At 34.3% G+C, this 18384-nt stretch overlaps 2 protein-coding genes across 2 annotated transcripts; one reads left to right on the top strand and one right to left on the bottom strand.

Annotated features, from left to right (window-relative positions):
- Positions 1 to 4283: 4283 nt before the first annotated feature.
- On the top strand, positions 4284 to 9323 carry LOTGIDRAFT_106041 (hypothetical protein; the record flags this gene model as incomplete). Its single annotated transcript, XM_009062143.1, has 8 exons — positions 4284 to 4409; positions 4696 to 4763; positions 5281 to 5331; positions 5945 to 6090; positions 6481 to 6616; positions 6934 to 7060; positions 7259 to 7488; positions 9143 to 9323. The coding sequence occupies 8 exons, from the start codon at positions 4284 to 4286 to the stop codon at positions 9321 to 9323; spliced, it is 1065 nt and encodes a 354-aa protein (XP_009060391.1).
- A 400-nt stretch (positions 9324 to 9723) lies between these two features.
- On the bottom strand, positions 9724 to 17637 carry LOTGIDRAFT_177452 (hypothetical protein; the record flags this gene model as incomplete). The annotated part of the gene is made up of 19 exons (XM_009062142.1): positions 9724 to 9801; positions 10799 to 10803; positions 10995 to 11055; positions 11558 to 11656; positions 11925 to 12001; positions 12228 to 12410; positions 12903 to 12972; positions 13219 to 13279; positions 13432 to 13581; positions 13888 to 14000; positions 14669 to 14730; positions 14819 to 14820; positions 15274 to 15355; positions 15600 to 15695; positions 15863 to 16009; positions 16207 to 16305; positions 16768 to 16872; positions 17159 to 17222; positions 17584 to 17637. 19 exons carry the CDS (start codon positions 17635 to 17637, stop codon positions 9724 to 9726), a joined length of 1608 nt encoding a protein of 535 aa, XP_009060390.1.
- Positions 17638 to 18384: the final 747 nt, after the last annotated feature.

The following is an 18384-nucleotide window of genomic DNA, read 5'->3' as shown; positions in this document are numbered from 1 at the left end:
TTGAGCACGATTCCATAATATTCCAAGCAAACACTTGCATTGCACTGAAGTGTTATGATTTGTGTCGTATAGTGAAGTATTTATTTTGATGTATATTATTATGTGTATCATTTATTTTCAGCATGGAGGTTGGAGAAGAAAGAGTTTAATTGATGATGCTAAATTTGAGACTCTATCTAATCTCGAGTTTGAGAAGAGAGAAAAGTTTTTAAGTAAAGGTGATTCTATTGAAGAAGAAGAAGATGTATTTGTGAATGGAGATGTAGCTGCTTCAACAGATAAAATACCCCTCCTAACCTTCGCTTTAGTTATTGGTATGAAGGATGGAGTGTGTAATATGGCACCCATTATCAGTTTATTTGAGGTACGTATAACTTTAGATATAGTGAAAGGAAGAATATGTATGTGGGTTTGACATCTTAACGTGCGAACAGAAGAGGTATGCGTTGTTCGGTGCGGTGTTCGATATGTGGTTATTGCTACTAAATATAACAAGAGGATAAACATGGTAATAGTCTGGAAATTATGCCGCGTGGATAATCCTGCATCGCACACCACACTGGACACCCTGTAGAAAGAAATTGTTCATTCAGAAAGTAACTCACTTATTTGACATAATATATACGTTACTCATTGGCTAATATGCTTACTCCGAGGTCCGTGTCAATTCTTTTTCGATTGGTTTAAATCTCGTTAGATTACAATGGAGACGAAATATGAAAAACGAAACGAAATTATAATAAAATTTTAATTAGACTGGTTGGTAGACGTATACAACGGTGGTTAACTCCAAATTTTCACGTAGGTGCATGAGTAGAAAACATATTTTTCTTTGATGATTCCAATCGATCATTCTAGCAGTGTGTAATATGATTTTATCAGTAAATAATTCTAAAGTCAGTTCAGACTAAAATGTTGCTTTATCACTTTGAGAATAGGAAGTAGTCAATATCATATCCAATATAAAGTTAAAATATTGAGAATAAAGACATTAAATTGTATATCATATTTCAGTATATAACTATATCAATATTGTTCTAACATTATGTTACTTTGGTTACCTCAGTTTTACTATTATTACTTCATTTATCACTTAAATAACTTTACATAGCTGGAATTTGTTATGAAAAAGTACCACGCATCTACCAGACATGACACGATAGTGGGCGTGTGCAAACGAAACTATCTTGTGTAATAAGTGAATTGTGACCACCATGCAACAATATGAAATGTTAAGACTTCGATCTAAATTTTCAAGATCCGTCTGCAATGGAAACGTTTAAGGACGCTTTTGATCTACCAATTTTGAATTGGTAGCAGAAGAATCCCCTGTTTGATGACTTTGAAGTTAAATCTGTATTATCTTTAACCGACTCATTAGAACACTGCATTCTTTGAAGCTGTCTGTTTGTTACCTGAATGTTTCTTCCAGACTGCAGTCCTTCAGAATATTTTGACTATATTTATGGAATCTACCGCTACTAGAATGCCAACGTAACATGCTAGTGGTACTTGTTAGTAGACTACATGTATATGAGAGAATAGTTTCGTAATTTCACTATAAGAATTTTTTCTGTAGTACAATTGCTACAGTTGATGAGTACAGGCATGTACAATCGTGATGCCACAATACAAAAAATATAGAACGATAATAAATCTTTACTATTGGATTACTACTTGATACAATACTTGGTTTAAATACATCCACTTAGCTCCAATATTGACCTTTTTCCAGTCAATATAGCCAAGTTCCTGGAACAATAGGTTTATTAATGTCATACTATGAGGAATTACTCCAAGAGTAAAAGAGTGCTTATTATATAAAGAACAATAATTTCATATTTTTAAGATTTGAAGATGAGAGAATTATCAATAATTTCTACAGATTTCAAGTTACCGATGTAAAATGTCAACATATTAAAGTTTTTTTTATCTTTTATTTGAAAATCCAGAGCTTCTTGACACTATTGTGTTATCCAGTTTACTTTGCATAGTTTCACATTGAGAAATTTTTATTCTTATACGTTACTATATTTATGCCAAATGATCAAAACTTTTGTTATGAAAAGATTCTTGGTTGGAAATATCGTCATGACATTATGAGATAAAACCACGCACTAGATAACGACCACGTTTCTGCGGCAATGACACTTGTCTGAATGTTTCTGACCCGAATCTAATGGACAAAGATTTTGCTGACGTTGATGTGGTCTGCTACAGTATATATTAATTGAGACACTGAATTAGCCCAAATTAAGTTTTGTCTAGAAGTTTGAGGGGGCATCAGTGTTACATGTTTAATGGTTCATAACGCTTGAAGAAAGTAAAAATGGTGGTTTGATGTGAGTTAAATGACGACACATTTTGATACTTAACCACCTTACTTTCATTTCCGATTTCCACTGACATTCAATGGCTGGAATTCACTTTAGACTTGAAGCAATTACTTGATAATGGAGGCAGGTTCCATTATTTAAGAACCGGAAGCGCGAATTCCGTTTCCCTTTTGGTCGACTTTCTCAAGTTATCGTCGTCAATACGCGGCGCAATAATACAATCGATTAAGAGCTTCCGGTGAAAATTGTCTCCATCTTTTTCTGGATGGCGTGAATAACGTCAATTCGCCATGTCTATATTTATACAGTACTCGTATAGGAGATTTTATAATTTTGAAGGTCGTTCGTACATATTGACAAACGTAAACGCCATATTGGTATTAATGTTAAATCTCACTTTCTAAAATTGTTCTTGAGTCACATCGTTTTAACGTCGCATTAAAATAAAATTTCTTCGGGAAAACATAATCAACAAAGTTTGATGTGATATTCTTTTGCAATTTCCAGAAGATGCTGTCATCAGTCATCTGCTTTGTGTTTATAGTTTGATCTATAGTCAATCATTTATAACACGTTGTTAATGAATTTTCCCAGTACATTGCAAGCATCAAGAGTTGATATTGCTAAGAATTGTAACGGAAATGGACCTGAACATTGATATAGCATGGACGATTTGACCTCCAAACGGATCAGTGTAGAAACCACGTGGCTTTCTATAACGCAGGATGTAGATTTTCGTGGATTTTTCTGAAATTGTTCAAAAAAACAAAACCAATTTTGAATTCACCGTTAATTTTCATTCAGATCAGGAAGACAATGTTGAAGTTCCTATCTAAATGATAAACCAGTATGGGATAATATTGATACATTTTATTCATAGACATCAGCTTATTTTTACCACGTGATATATCAGAAAATCATGACCCTATTATAAACTCTTCAATAAGCTTAATTGTATCAAATACTTGAATAGTAAAACGCATTAGTCAATCTTGTTCAAACGTCATAGAACTTCCGGTACACAGCTTCACACTCGGATCTAAGCCGAGTTAAATCGAGACTTTATTTTTTTCAAACACGCCAGATTAACTCCCGCCTTTATCACTGATTTAATCACAATTCAATATAAAAACTTTAATATCCCATCCACTGCTACAACTAGATACAACGTTGGGTAATGGAAATGCTATAGGTGTAATTTGCTTTCAGCAGATTTCAGGAATTAATCCTTCTCTTTATAAAACGTGTATAGATAAAGTGCGTTTGCAATTTTCAGTCGCCTTTGATTTGTTCTTGATAATAACAATCATGGCTTCCAACATACGAAACTACATATGGTTTTACATGAAAATAACACATTTCCATGTAAGAACCATACGTAGTTTCGTATGGGTTTTCCTATTGTCAGTGTTGCACGTTGAAGGGTTGACTTAAGTAGCGTCTGGTTGTTCGAAACCCCATTAGCTTATCGAAAAGTAGCGGACATAGTAGTAGTAGACCTATCGATCGAAGTCCCGGGAAAATTGTTGCTCAGTGTTTGGCGTTGATGTGCTCATTAATCCAGAAAGGTGCAGGACTTCATTTCAAAAAAGGAACACTTATACGTTCCTTATCACACCTGTCCTTATTGTCATTTCAGAATTACAGAATTTCTATCAAACACATTGAAACCAGAAAATCTCGAAAGTCTGATGCACATTCTGAAATATTTCTTCTATGTTCTGGATCGAAAGATGGAGTTACATCGGCTACCAATAATATTCAGAAACATTCCAAAGTTTCAAACGTTGAGATTATCAGCGAATCTAGCCCAGAAGACCAAAAAGGTATGGCGATTTTCATTAAAGATGGGTTCTCTCATTGTTTCTGGTCAAATCAGTTGCTGTTTCCAATGAATAATTCACGTTTTCATGAGTTGGAAAATAATGTTGAGGGAATATTTGGTCAATGTATCAGTTTTTGATTTTTTTTTACTTCGTTCCAGATACATGGTTTCCAACACATATTTCAGAATTAGATAAATGTACCCATCTTGTTACTAAATTTGAACCAGAGCTGGATTCTGACCACCCAGTAAGTATCAAATTAGAGACCACAGAGTTCATTTGAACAGTTCATTCCATGGACTCTACATATAGTGTGGTTTATATTCAGCGGTTAAATCGATCGGTTGATACAACGTCAATGTGATGAGCACTATTTAGTTTCGGACAACCACTCCTGTATATCATCTCTTATACGATGATTTGCCTCGGTATAGTGCTAATGTGTCAGACACAAATTAGCTGAATATCTGACACTAATTCTCTTTCATATCATTTGGAAATGTTTTTGATAATTTTCTTTGTTTATATTTTAGGGATTCACTGACAAAGCATACAGAGCTCGTCGTCAGAAAATAGCAGATATAGCTTTTGATTACAGACAGTAAGTAGCTTCAAGCACCAACTTGCTAACATTCCATTTCACAAGACCAATAAATGAGTGGGTAAATCGGAAACAGTCCTCATGAGAATTTACATCCTTTGAAACAGGGGCGTACCGAGCAGATCTCGATCTTCGGACCGGTGGGTTTCCTGGGCCCTCGGACTCTGTTAGGTGGTCTGCATCGTATCACGAATACGGGTTTTGACATGGTCTTATCAACCGAGAAAGTATGACGTGGTTTGGACACGATATGTGGTCTGACCCTTCAGTCCGCTATATTGTCCGTGTTCACGAAAATGGCAGAATAAGTTAGGCTAATTTACTTTTCTACTTTGGGTATTATCGTTAAGTCGACATGTGTACAGAACTAATGTAATTAACTTGACTTTACTACAATTACATAAACTATTATCTAAATTGCAATGCATGACAGAAGACATTCAGATCTTTATCAAACGCAAATACCCAATTATTCACCGATATCGCAGTAGTCATAAATCAAACTATATATTTTCAGTGGTGACCCGATTCCTAGAGTAGATTATACAGGTGAAGATATTGCTACGTGGTAAGTTTTCTGGACATCAGTTGCTCATCTATCATATGGACTGGTGGAACCAAGTCCTCTGGTCCCAACCCTAAAAAACATAAATGAGTAAATTAGCATTAGTTACAGACTGTAAATATTTAACAGGCATTGAATTCACATACAGAGGGATGCATAGAAGAATGCAGGAGAGCATATGTTAAACAAAATTTCCCAGGGAGGATCCCCATAACCCAATTAAGTCCACGGGCCGCCATTGGTCTAGTTAATTCACTGCAGGACATGCCAGACCTATATATTGTGTTTGATCTTCAACACGTCCGAACTATTACATATTCTTTCTAGATGGAAAAACTGGACAAAAGATTTTTGCTGAGAGTAATCGACTGAATTGTCGCAGTTTCTCATTCAATTAAATGACTTCAACTGGTGATTGTAATGGGTTTTTGGTCGTCGGGTTTTTGGTCGACCAAATCCAGCTATTGGTCAGCTATCCCCCTGGAGCCAACAGAAGCTGTCCTTTCATAAAATTTTCAAGTTATTGAGCATTTGAGAGCATATCATATCATGTCATATTAGATTACAAAACGATGAATACCATTCAAAACTCTTAAAAAATCGAATTTTATTTCAGGGGTCACGTTTACAGACAGTTGAAGGTTTTATTTCCAACACATGCTTGTAAAACACATAGAGATATATTTCAATTATTAGAAGATGAATGTGGGTACAGTCCTGATAGAATACCACAACTAGAAGATGTTTCCAATTTTCTTAAACGTAAGTTAAAAGATTATGAACCCTGAAGTAAAAACTTGTATAGGAAATGCTTTCTTATCATTTTATTCCAAACAATAGTTTAGTAGCTTAGCGGGTATTTGATTTAATTACCAATTGCATGCAATTGAAACCAATATCCCAGAAGTGTGCTAACAAAGTATGCATTAGGAGAATTTTACTGGCAGTTGATTGAATGATCACGCTGAATATTACTGACCGCGTTCGTACAAGATTGACTGTATAGACCTTCAACATCAGTGCCGTGTAACCCTACCCTAACCCTACCCAACCCTTACTCCATCTTCATTTAAAATCATATCGTCGTGAACCACTTTGAACAAAATAGCCACCAAAAAATAGTTAAATGTCTACTTTTGGAATATCTTTCAGGAAAGACTGGTTTCCAACTACGCCCAGTATCAGGATTATTGAGCGCAAGAGATTTCCTGGCCTCGCTGGCATTCCGAGTATTTCAATGTACCCAGTATGTTCGTCATGGCTCTAAACCAGACCACTCCCCAGAACCGTAAGTTAGTTCAAATTTAATTAAATCAAAATAGGTTAGATCCATATCATTGCTGAAGATTAACATCTTTTGGATCCAGATCATGTAGTATCAGATATGCAAATGTCACACATCTAACACAGAGGTGATAATTAAGGTTATTATGCAACTTTAGTAAGCGGTCATTTCTTAGAATTCCCCCGCCCCCTTGCTTAATACAACTCTGACTTACGTAAAATGAAGCACACTACCAACAGATTTGTGGCTCAGTACAAAAGAAACCTGCAACACTACTCTTTATGTGGATAAAATAAACTTTGATGCCTGTTATTTTGCAGAGACTGTGTTCACGAATTGTTGGGTCACGTTCCTATGTTAGCTGATCCAGGATTTGCCCAGTTTTCACATGAACTCGGTTTGAATTCTTTAGGAGCTTCAGACGAAGATATTGAAAAGTTTGCTACGGTAAGGACGTAGTGGCAAAAGCCAGAATTTACCAGAATTTAGATTTAGTTTGCGCGCTAGTAGTAGGACCTGGGTTTCGTCATTTTAGGTATTTCTCAATTATAATGTTAACCGTAGAATTGAAAAATAAGGTCGTTAGGAGAATTTCTTGTCTATCGTCCTCATGTAATCTGACAGTATTTGTGGTGTCATTTACAGTTATATTGGTTCACAGTAGAGTTCGGTATATGTAAACAAGCGGGACAACTCAGAGCGTACGGTGCTGGAATCTTATCATCCTATGGTGAATTATTACATGCTCTTGGTGATAAACCAGAGCGCCGACCATTTGATCCACTGAAAACTGCTGTCCAAGAGTACACTGACGAAGATCTTCAACCACTTTATTTTGTCGTGGAATCATTTGAAGATATGATGGATAAAATGAGGTATTTATATTTAGAAAGACCTGACAGTACATGTTCTATAAGGAAATCAAGATGCATCGTCGCTTAAGGCTCACAAGTGGTGCCAGTTCTGCAGGCCAGTAGCTACAGGGGGGCAAAAAATTCGGACAGCCGACCAATTCCATTACTGTAATTAAACACCATACACATTGCTCCCTCGGATATATTACATGCAATCCGAACAATCGACTGTGGGCCTGTAATTCTGCAGAGAGAGATCGTCGCTTAAGTTGTTTTCAGAGTATGATATACTTGTATAAATACACATAAATAAGTTCTTCTCCTTATATAAAAATATGTCAAGGCTTTTACTAACTACTATTCACAAAACGATATCATCAATATTATCAATATATGTACTCTACGGGACATCCGTTTAGATTTATAACGATATGCATGCATTTAATGCGTTGCCTAAGGCCTGAGAAATTAACTTTTGTTAAAATGGAGATAAATTGCTATATCTGTTTTTTACTGCCCAAGCATTGATTTTTGATCTGAACATAGCGTTAGGCTTTCTTCCAGAACTAATAATTATTAAAAGCCAATGCTTTCAAATATGATGCTAATTGTTATTCTGTGTCCAGTACATAACATTTTACAAGCATTAGAAAGTGATTTTTCTACCTCATCGAACAATACTTAAAGCGGACTGCGTGGGCCAAGTATTGAACTGAAATAAACTGATAAATTACATATAAAACACCAACATTTCATGCAATTAAAGCCAATTATAAAAATTAAAAGTCATGTTGGAATTATTGAACCATACATTGATTCAATTTGATATTGAATATAGGAATTTCTCGAGTTCTTTCCAGGTAACATTAAAAACATATTGAGTTGATAGAGAACTAAACCATTACTAAATATCGATTCTATTGTAACAATATAAGTTTATATTTGACGAAGTTCCGCCAACATGAAACTCTAATTAGTTACGTTGTGATATTTCTATCGTTATTTAACATTTTTATCAAAATAACTCATCGACTTTTTAAGTTCGTTATTTTTAAGGATAAAGGTAGAAAAAAATACTGTTTATCTTACTAAAACAGCTTTCATCTTTATTCCGACCCTGAATTTATGCTTCTCCACATATCTTATTCCGATAGAATTAACTTTAAGTCGGTATTTCAAATATTTCTCTCTCTGTTAGGGCAAGGTGCTTTCTTTCAGGTCCGCCACGGAGATAAAGTGTCAAAGATTGAGATGAGGTACGGTTCGGTTCTACATATTTTGTAGGCATTGTCGAGAAGACCAGCAAAATTACTTTAAAGGGTCAATTATTATATAAATTTCTATTGATACAAAACTAAACGTCAGCATTAATTTCAATTGTAAGAAATTGGATTGTAGACTAATCTGAAGAAAACCTATTTATAATCCCTTTAACTGATCTATATATCATGAGGTTTGCAATTAGTAAACATATTTCAATTGCTTCAAATAACAAATTGATCGAATTTTAACAGGAAATTAACATTCATTTCCGCAGTTCGTATTCCTGTCGCCGTTTTTAACAGAATATTGTTGAATTTATTAATGGGCAATAAAGGAAAAGTCAAATATTTTCCGGAACCGAAATTTGTAAAATGATTATGAACTACAACTAACAACTAACTTCTCATTTCAGGAATTATTCGGCGACCATTAAAAGACCATACGAAGTTCGTTATTGTTCCTATACACAAACAGTGCAGAAACTGAACAGTAAAGAGATGTTATATAGTGTTGCCAGAGATCTGAAAGGGGAATTAGAATATTTAGAGAGAGCAATAGATAGGATCCAATGTCTTACTATGACTGGTAGATAAATACACTAGCTACGCTTACCTTTTTTTTATTTTCTTCTCAAATTGATTTTAAATCAGTCTTATTATATTTTCCAGCGAAGTTTCTTTTGTAAGGAATATTGTTTGCTGGATTCAAGAAATTTCAGATACAAAATACATATTTTTGTTGTATATAAAAAAAACTTGGTACTTGACAACGGTGTAGGCCTACTTCATGATCCTTAAAAAAAGCCCACCAATTTAATTGTATATAGATCAGACACCTGGTTCAAAAATATTTTAAACAGGTATGTCAATGTAATATAGTATCAGTCCTCTTGTAGTGATCCTCAAACTGATTCTGGTATCAGTCATGTCCCTCTATCAACGGTAGATATTGTCAATATTTATTAACCGTTGCTACAAGAACATGTGTATGATGCTATTCTATAATCTGTTGATTATAGTTTAGTCTTTGATAATTAAATTTCGACCGATGACGAGTCAACCATTGTTCGAACTAGGTACCAGAGAATAGGAAGGAACCACTTTATACTGACATTTAAATTTGAAGTTTTATCTAGTCATAGTTAAATTTTAGTTATAATTTGTATATATCTGTAATAAGAGTAATAAGATTACTGATACTGCATGCTGTTCAGATTAAAGTATTTAAAGATTGCTACAATATGTTAGTCTCTGAGGCCCAGACTATACCTGTCTACGTTATACAAAGAGGGACTGGATGATAGAAGCTAAAAAAAAAGTTGGCATTGTTGGGGTAGTCTTCATTATTTAATATAAACCCCCCACCCTACCACAAACCACATTATAGTTGGCATGTCCACAGTGAACCTACGTATCTGTGGATGTGAGGATGGTCGTTTTTGTTTATTATAATAAAACATATCATTCTATAAAAATTTAGATCAGTATAATTTATAAAGAAGGAGGAAATTATTTGATACACATAAAATAATATATAGTCTTTGTGGAAATACAAAATATATCTTAATGTACAAAATTGTATAATTATTGCGATTAAGAACCCAAGACAAGCATTTACCTGGTCTGAAACTTACTGACTTACGAAGGTCCACCAGCTAACCAACCACTATCGGAGTCGGCAAGTTTCTTACCAGTTTTTATCAGACTTGAAAGTTGTAAAGAGGTTAGAGTTCTGTTTTACAACGAATAGAGGACATTGCAAGTTATGGTTTGCTATATTCTAAACATGTCAAGCCAATAGATGAAATCTGCCAAAGCGAAATCGTTTTTCAAGAAGGCGTTAGGCGTTTTTGGGGTAGTGCATTTTTAGAAACTTAAACATAATGGGATGAAAATATATAAAGAATTTAAAAACGAGCGAGGTTGTCTTAGTTTTATAGATAGAACCTTTTGTCCTTCAGGTGACGGACATCCTTAAATCAATTCTTCATTTTTTGACTTTTATAATTTTAGAATAATTCGGTGATGCCCCTCTATTCAAAATTTAGAATGACAGAAAACCCCTTTACGATATCTGTGATTGAAATGATTAGTGAAAGAGTTGTTATAAAAATATTATAAAATGTTATAAAGTAATAAAAGTTTGTGTGAAGATAGTAAGTAATGTAGTCAGTAGGATGACTGTCACGGACGGTAACATGTGAACACCATCACTTGTCTTCACAACCATCTTGGTTCTCTGTTCCATCCACTCTTTGGCTTCACCTGTCAATTTGGGTCCGACCTCTTTCTCAACTCGGACATGGTATGCATTTAACCAACCAACCTAAAAAACAGATATAATCTCATGATGCAGCATGTATAAAATTACTTAGTGGTTTTCTGCTTGGCCCCCAAAAAACCAGATCTCCCCATGACAGTCGATTTCTACTTATACTAGACGCTTGACCCGGGTCATTAGAGATGCTTAGTCTACAAGCATGATCATGAAAATCATCACATCTTGGCAGTGGCGGAGCCGGGTTTGCGTCCGAGATTTCCCAAATTTCCAAACTAGTTACGAGATTTTTGCCCGAAAAATTTGCTTTCTGGGCTACGAGGGGCTTTGGCTTTGGCTCCGCCATCTTGGGTGAGATCAATAGACACCATGTAAACGAGTGAAATGGAACGCGTTGCACATGAATAAAAATCGTTTATAGCAATACATTCGATTGGTCTGGGGAATAAGTAGGCCTATGGTTTTTTCTACAGGATAAGTAAAGTAAAGTAAAGAAAGTAAACTAGGAAACCTTTGAAACATTCCTGTTTGAGATCTATTTTTTATTTACCTGTTCTTCGGATAACATGTCGAAGTTTATCAGATTAGGTTCGTATGGTACCAAAGTTATTTCTGTAAAACCTAACATCTGAGTATCAGGAAAGTCATACTGAAATAAAACAAGGGAGATAAGTTGAAACTGTGTTTTTTTGCACGATAAAGCTGAAATATTTTATGGAAAATCTAGCAATTCTTATATCTAGTTTCAAGCATGATATTGTTTTATTAAAGACGACCAAATACAGGACAGTACTCCAATTTACAAACTGTGTTACAAAATCGAGGGATCTGTAACACTATTGAAACTCGATTGAACTGCAAGACAACAAGTCTGTCCAGGTAGATCATTTGATTCTCTAAAATATTTATATATTTACCTTGGTTTCTTTTTTCTCAACCATTACAATAGTTTCTAATCGTATACCAAATTTACCATCCTCGTAATAACCCGGTTCTATAATACAAAACAAGCTATTCAGACTGACAATTTAACGTTCGATTAACAAATACAAGGTCTTAATGACGATCTCATTCCTGAACTGTGAACACGATTCACTTTAGGCTGCTGTGATGCTTTATGGACAGAGACTTTTTGATAATATCCACCTATCCACCAGAGAATTATATGAATTAAAAATAAAGTGCGATCTGAAATCATAATGATATGAAAGACCACATACCATCAGAGAAAAACATATGTTCGTCTAACGGTTCATCATTTGGATTAACTGCATGTGCAATGGAAATTCTACCAGGGCCTTCATGAACGCTGAGATAAGCACCGATTCCATGACCAGTACCATGACGATATATCAAACCAACATCCCATAGTGGTTTTCTTGCCACAGCATCAATATCACGACCTGTTAAAAGATATAAGTTTGAGTCAATTTTAAACATGCCAGACTTTGAAAATATTAAGTATATAAATTTATGTTATCTGAAATCTGCGACCCGTAACCAAAAGGCCAATCACGAACATTTGACATGATTTCTAATAATTCGCTTTGTGGCTCAGTGAGTTAGACGCTCGCTCGCTAATCTTCAGGGTTCAGTCTTCAGTCTTCATTAGCCCACATGGTCCAGAAAAGTAAGACTTAAAACTCCATTCATTTCATTTCATTTTCTAATAATTCATTTTGAGATGATGTGTTCAATCGTATTCGTATTCAATCGTACTACTGATTGGTTGTCTCCCTTTACACACTTTTGCATTGTTTTTCTCTCTGCCGATAGTGAAATGGTCACAACAGGTTTTTATTACTATACGTAATTATAATATGATCAAACTAATCCTTATACGATATTTACTAGTATTTGGAATACTATTTGGCACAAGACATATTTTCACTTACCATACAATCCACGTGGCCATTTTAACATTGCCAAATCTATATGTCCCATCAAAACTCTGGTATAACATTCCTAAACAAATGATGGGTTTAAAATTAGAATCAAGCTTAATGTTTAGCTGAAAGGAAAATCAAGAAGCCGCTGTACAGATCAGTTTTCTTGGTGATTATAGTTAGGTTTCTTTGTGTGTCTTATGTGTTGTTTTATTGTGTTGTTTATATAAAATCTTCATTGCAATATCTCAAGCACTTACTGTTACAATATTAATGTTTAGATCAGCTTTCCTAGAATAAAATAATATAGAATCGAGCCACCAACCTTTTCATAAGCAGTAGGTGTTCCAAAATGGAAAGTTCTTGTAACATCTGTAGTACCGTCACTATAAGGGAGTACAAAAGCATACACGATCTTTGTCTAACTAATTAACATATTATGTGGAATAGGCATGTAAAAAAGTTCAGGTACTTTCGAACAACACATTAAATCAAAGCTTTTCAGAGGCCGAAATGAGAAAAGCGAAAGATATCTTACAGATATTGTCCTCCAGAATCTAATAAATACATTTCTTCTGTTGTTATTTTTTTATCAGTAGCATTTGAAGCTGTGTAGTGTATAATGGCACCATTAGAACCTGATCCTGATATACTTGGAAAACTCAACCCTCGACTAAATTCTTCAGCACTGGAACAATAAAATGAATGAATGAAAATATGAATACATGTACATACAAACATCTTTGTATAGGAGGGGGTTATCGCCAAATCACTTTCGAATCCATTCTAGGTGGGCGCTCATGACAAAATGAAAATAAAGGGCCCGAATCCTGCATTTTATAAGAGTATTCTTTCAATACCATTACATGTTTGCAATGGCATAATACATAGTTCCAACAAAATGCATTCTTTGGCCTTTGGAAGGTGTCATGGTCCCTTTTGCAGCAACCACTGCATCTTAAACAAGGAATAAATAGATAGATAAGTAACCTACGCTCTGTATTTTTTAAGGTCGACAGCAGCTGAAACTTCTGTCCAATGTTTTCCTTCTTTTACTTCTCTTTCTAATTTAGCCATGAATTTTATCAAAGCCACAGCATCACGAATCTGTAAAATATACAACGCCATGTTTTTTAGTATTGATACTAAGACTATGCATTTCTACTATTATATATTTCAATAAAAATCCAACTTACGTGAGAGGTTTGCATTCCTTGCCTCTCAACTGCATTTTTCATCGATTTATGTAAAGCTACTGTTGATCTAGCTTGAATAACTTGTGTCTGAAATATTCATAAATGTAAGTGAGTGATTTTTGTTCATATTCAGAATTCCGTAACCTTTGTCAATTCTCTTATTCTACAACCAGTACATAATTTACCCCACGAATTTGTAAAGATTTCATAATTAGTAAGTTAACTTAACAAAGTCAAAACATTTATATAAATGCGCAGATTTGTGGATTTTGAAATTACTCATAAAATAGTGTGTTTCTATATTTGATCTATCATCCGGCTATTGGCAGTTAGTAAATAAATCATGTTTAAACTATTGTAGTATTATAGTTACCAGGATTAATATTCGAACGCTATCATGATTAAATCAAATAAATGATCCTGGTGAAATGGAGAATGTACAGAAAGAACATAATTAAGTAGTTATATTATGTTATTCGTGTGTAAGTTTTTTTAATTTACGGAATACGATGAGTATTTGTAAGAGAGAAAACTGGTTTTGGTAGCGTTGACGAGAAATATAATAAATAATTAACATACCTCTGGAATCGCTTCAAAAATACCTTGACTACTTAACAATGTTACCCATATTTTCTTTTCGGCTGAATTTGCCAATGTTTGGATATCTTTAACAACATTGGTTTGGTTATATTCCAATACCTGTAGATGGAGAAAATGTCAAGTACATACTACTTAAAGGACATGGTTCGCCATGGTCTTGAATATAAGTAATTAGTCTTCAGAAGATCTAAGACTTCACGAAAATCGAATCTGTCCCTTTAATAAGTCTTTTGGCGATATTGTCCTCGGGGAAAGGTAATGAGACAATAGTTGTACTCGCTTGGGTATGAATAAAACAAGGTTTAAAAATACTCACATTGACACAAAGACCAGTTTTTTCAGTACACGTTCCGTCGGTATTTGTATTCAGATGTTCGGATAGTTTCTCCTTGGTCTGGTCATCAGTCGGAGTTTGGGTCAATTTGTTAAGAGAATTTATAAGATATAGCCTAAACAAGACAAATAGATTTTTAATCATTTATTCACTCTTTCATTTATTCATTCGGGGATTGTAAAGATATAATAATAAGATATAAAAGATAAGATGGCAAAAATATTATAAAAATTAAAAATTCCAATCTCACCTGATCTTGTCCATTTCTACTATTGCATAAGAAACAACAAACGGGTTATATAAAATATCATTCGCTCTCATATTGAATAGCCCTGAAATAGAACACATTCCTTTCGTGCTTTCTGCAGGTTTCTACATTTGTGCTCATTGATCTGACAAAATTTTTCTTGGAATTATGTTCACTCAATTTTTTTTTTATGTTCACTTTATTTTAATTTGGAAGGGATGATATACTTTGTAATATGATAAAAGATGTAAATGGAAGATTTTGTTATGCCAGTTATGTACAGATGTACACAATAGAAAAGGGAAAGGAATGATTGAAAGTAAACTTACATGCAGTTTCATCTAAACTAGTAACAATAAAAGCATCTGCACTTTTATCTGTCATATCTTGTCTTAATTCTTCAATTTTATTCTGCCATGATTTCCCTTGAAAATAAAACACATTTTAATTTTCTGTGTCTACATTTGCCATGAAAAGTCCTCACCAAGTCAAATCTCATCAAATTTGTCAATGTTCATTGACATGCGGATGAGCTCAAGGTCAACGGACAATGTTAACCGTATTATCATAACGTGACGACAAAAATACCTACCCGAGAAATCTAACGGTAAGGCATTAATTGGTGAATCTGGTTTTTCAGGTCTATCTGATGTCCAGATGGCATCAATTAGATCATTTGGTACGGATTTCATAGTTATACCAGAATTTTTGAAAGCTTCGACATATTTTGACCAGGAATCTGCAAATGGATCCATAAGATTTCATACATACTAAATTAATTATGAAAGCGAAAATATTTTCAAATTTTCAAGCCAATGCAAATTCAAACAAACAAATAAATATTGTGTAATAAGTTATTCTAAAATGTATTCTTTATGTCTTGGCTGTATTATTCATAATACAAGTTGATTTTGAATGTCCATTAATCCTACTTACTGCTGCTCATAAGAAATGGACTGGCACCAACTTTTTTACTGGGACTATTTTTCAGTTCTGTTAATAACCATTCAGTGATAGAGGGTACACCTTCAACGCCTAGAATTCAATATTAACAAAACATTATTATGATATAGAGAGGTTAACTGCCAAACTAGGACTTGAAATCGAGATGAGTTAATGATGATGATATTGTGGCTATGTGTTTTTGTTTTTACTGTCTAATTCGAAGGGAGAAAATGTGACATTTATTTCCTTTTCATGTGTATGGCATGGACGTTAAAAGGCATTACCAGATTTCTATATATGCAGTTTGTTTTTTTACAAACAAACAAAGATTTGATATTTTTAGCTTTACAATGTTGATTAGTCGCGTCATGGGATCTATCATTGCATTAAGCTGCCCTATTTGAAGCATTGTGGCATCACAAATCCCGAGAAATTGGGACAATTGTACCAGAAGTGGAACAAAGATTACAAGTCATAAAAAGACAATAACCAGATTCCAAGCAAAGAAACATATCAAAGCGAAAAGATGGATATGATAACTTTGTTCCTTACTTTGTTTCATGAGAATCCAATTACAATCTAGTTCATCTTCAGCTTGTAAATAATATCTACCATCAGTCCATAAAGCAGCTTTAGATTGTGTAACTACTGCTCTACCTGATAAATAAATATAGCATAAATCATTTTACTTTTACTTTACAAGGAGCAGTATTATTTACTGGATTGAAGTCGCTCTAGAAATGCATTATATTATTATATATTATTCACATTATTCAGTTCAAATGCTCAAATGCCACGTTCTGTGGAATTTTTTTTCTCAGCTCGCTGCACCATTCTGGGTGTCTATAAAGCACAGCCAAATGCGACCAATACTACGAAATCAACAATGACCACTATATAAGGTGTTTGATGAGCATATAAATTCAGAAGAAAATTATTTTACCAGCTGATCCAGATAGACCTGAGATATAAGTTCTTCGTTTATCGTAAGATGGTGGGTATTCACTCTAAAAGATACCAAAATAAGATTGGATAAGAACATGTTTTTAGATTTTAAATATATATTTGTTCTGCGGGTTACTCATTACAAAGTGTATGATCAAATCTAATCGGGTGAAAAAAGGGTAATGTTACCCTTGAATAAGAGGTTCAAGATTATACTGTCTCCTGTCACAAAGTGACCTTGGTTAAACCACGGAAACCCATTCCATACACAGAAAACTGCCTTGTTAAAGTGACAAAATATATCGATATATTATGTATGCATCTTTATCCGTGATCATTGCTATATGTCCTATAAAGTTTATACACTACCATTGTTCTAGGAGTGTGATGACTTTATATCAGCGAAATATGAATAATACTAACCTGGTGTGCATCTTCAGATGGAATGATATAGACATCAACATCATTAGCTGTCATCTGCTGTCTCAAAGCAGCTAGTCGAGATGTAGTATCTACTCGTGTTGGTGGTGGAGTCTACAAACAGAATCAGATCACGTCAAATCATTCTACCTGTAGTTCTGAAGAGTTTATCAATCGTTATCAAAGTTATTCCAGATAGTGCTTTTTTATTTTTACCGTGACAAAATTCAGCTGCCAGAATTCGTTTAAAAGACATGGATTCCGTACCAGCGCATGGTCATCGTGAAGCAGTAAAGGAGTTGACATGGAAAAGCGAACTACATTTCAATTGTAATAAAAGATCAGTGCTTCTCAACAAAGGAGGAATCGTCGGACCGGGGAGGAAAAGGAAAGCAAGATGATCTACGACCATGACATCATTCACCCAAGACATAAAGAAAATCGTGAAAGAACATTCGGTTTTATATCCATTTTATATCAATTCATCGTTAAACGTGGAATATATTTTAATATAAGAGTGAAATACGTTTCAAAATGACTGATTTATTTTGGGGAGGAATTATATTTGGAAGAACTCCTTCCGGGGAGGAATGATCTCACTGGGGTTGGGAAGCACTGATCAAGACAATATGGACAGGCGAATTTAACTTACTCCAGTTCCAGGACAACTTGGTCTATCTGTTGGAGAAGCTGACCTTTTATTGACAGCATGGGAAGCAACCAACCCTAGAGAATGTAATATTGATAATCATTATTTAGAGCAATATCTAATTATATAGAAATATATCTCTTTAATGGCAGCTT

The sequence above is a fragment of the Lottia gigantea genome (assembly GCF_000327385.1).
Source record: "Lottia gigantea unplaced genomic scaffold LOTGIsca_5, whole genome shotgun sequence".
NCBI classification, from domain to species: Eukaryota; Metazoa; Mollusca; class Gastropoda; family Lottiidae; genus Lottia; species Lottia gigantea.
This window is presented reverse-complemented; position numbering and strand designations above follow the sequence as displayed.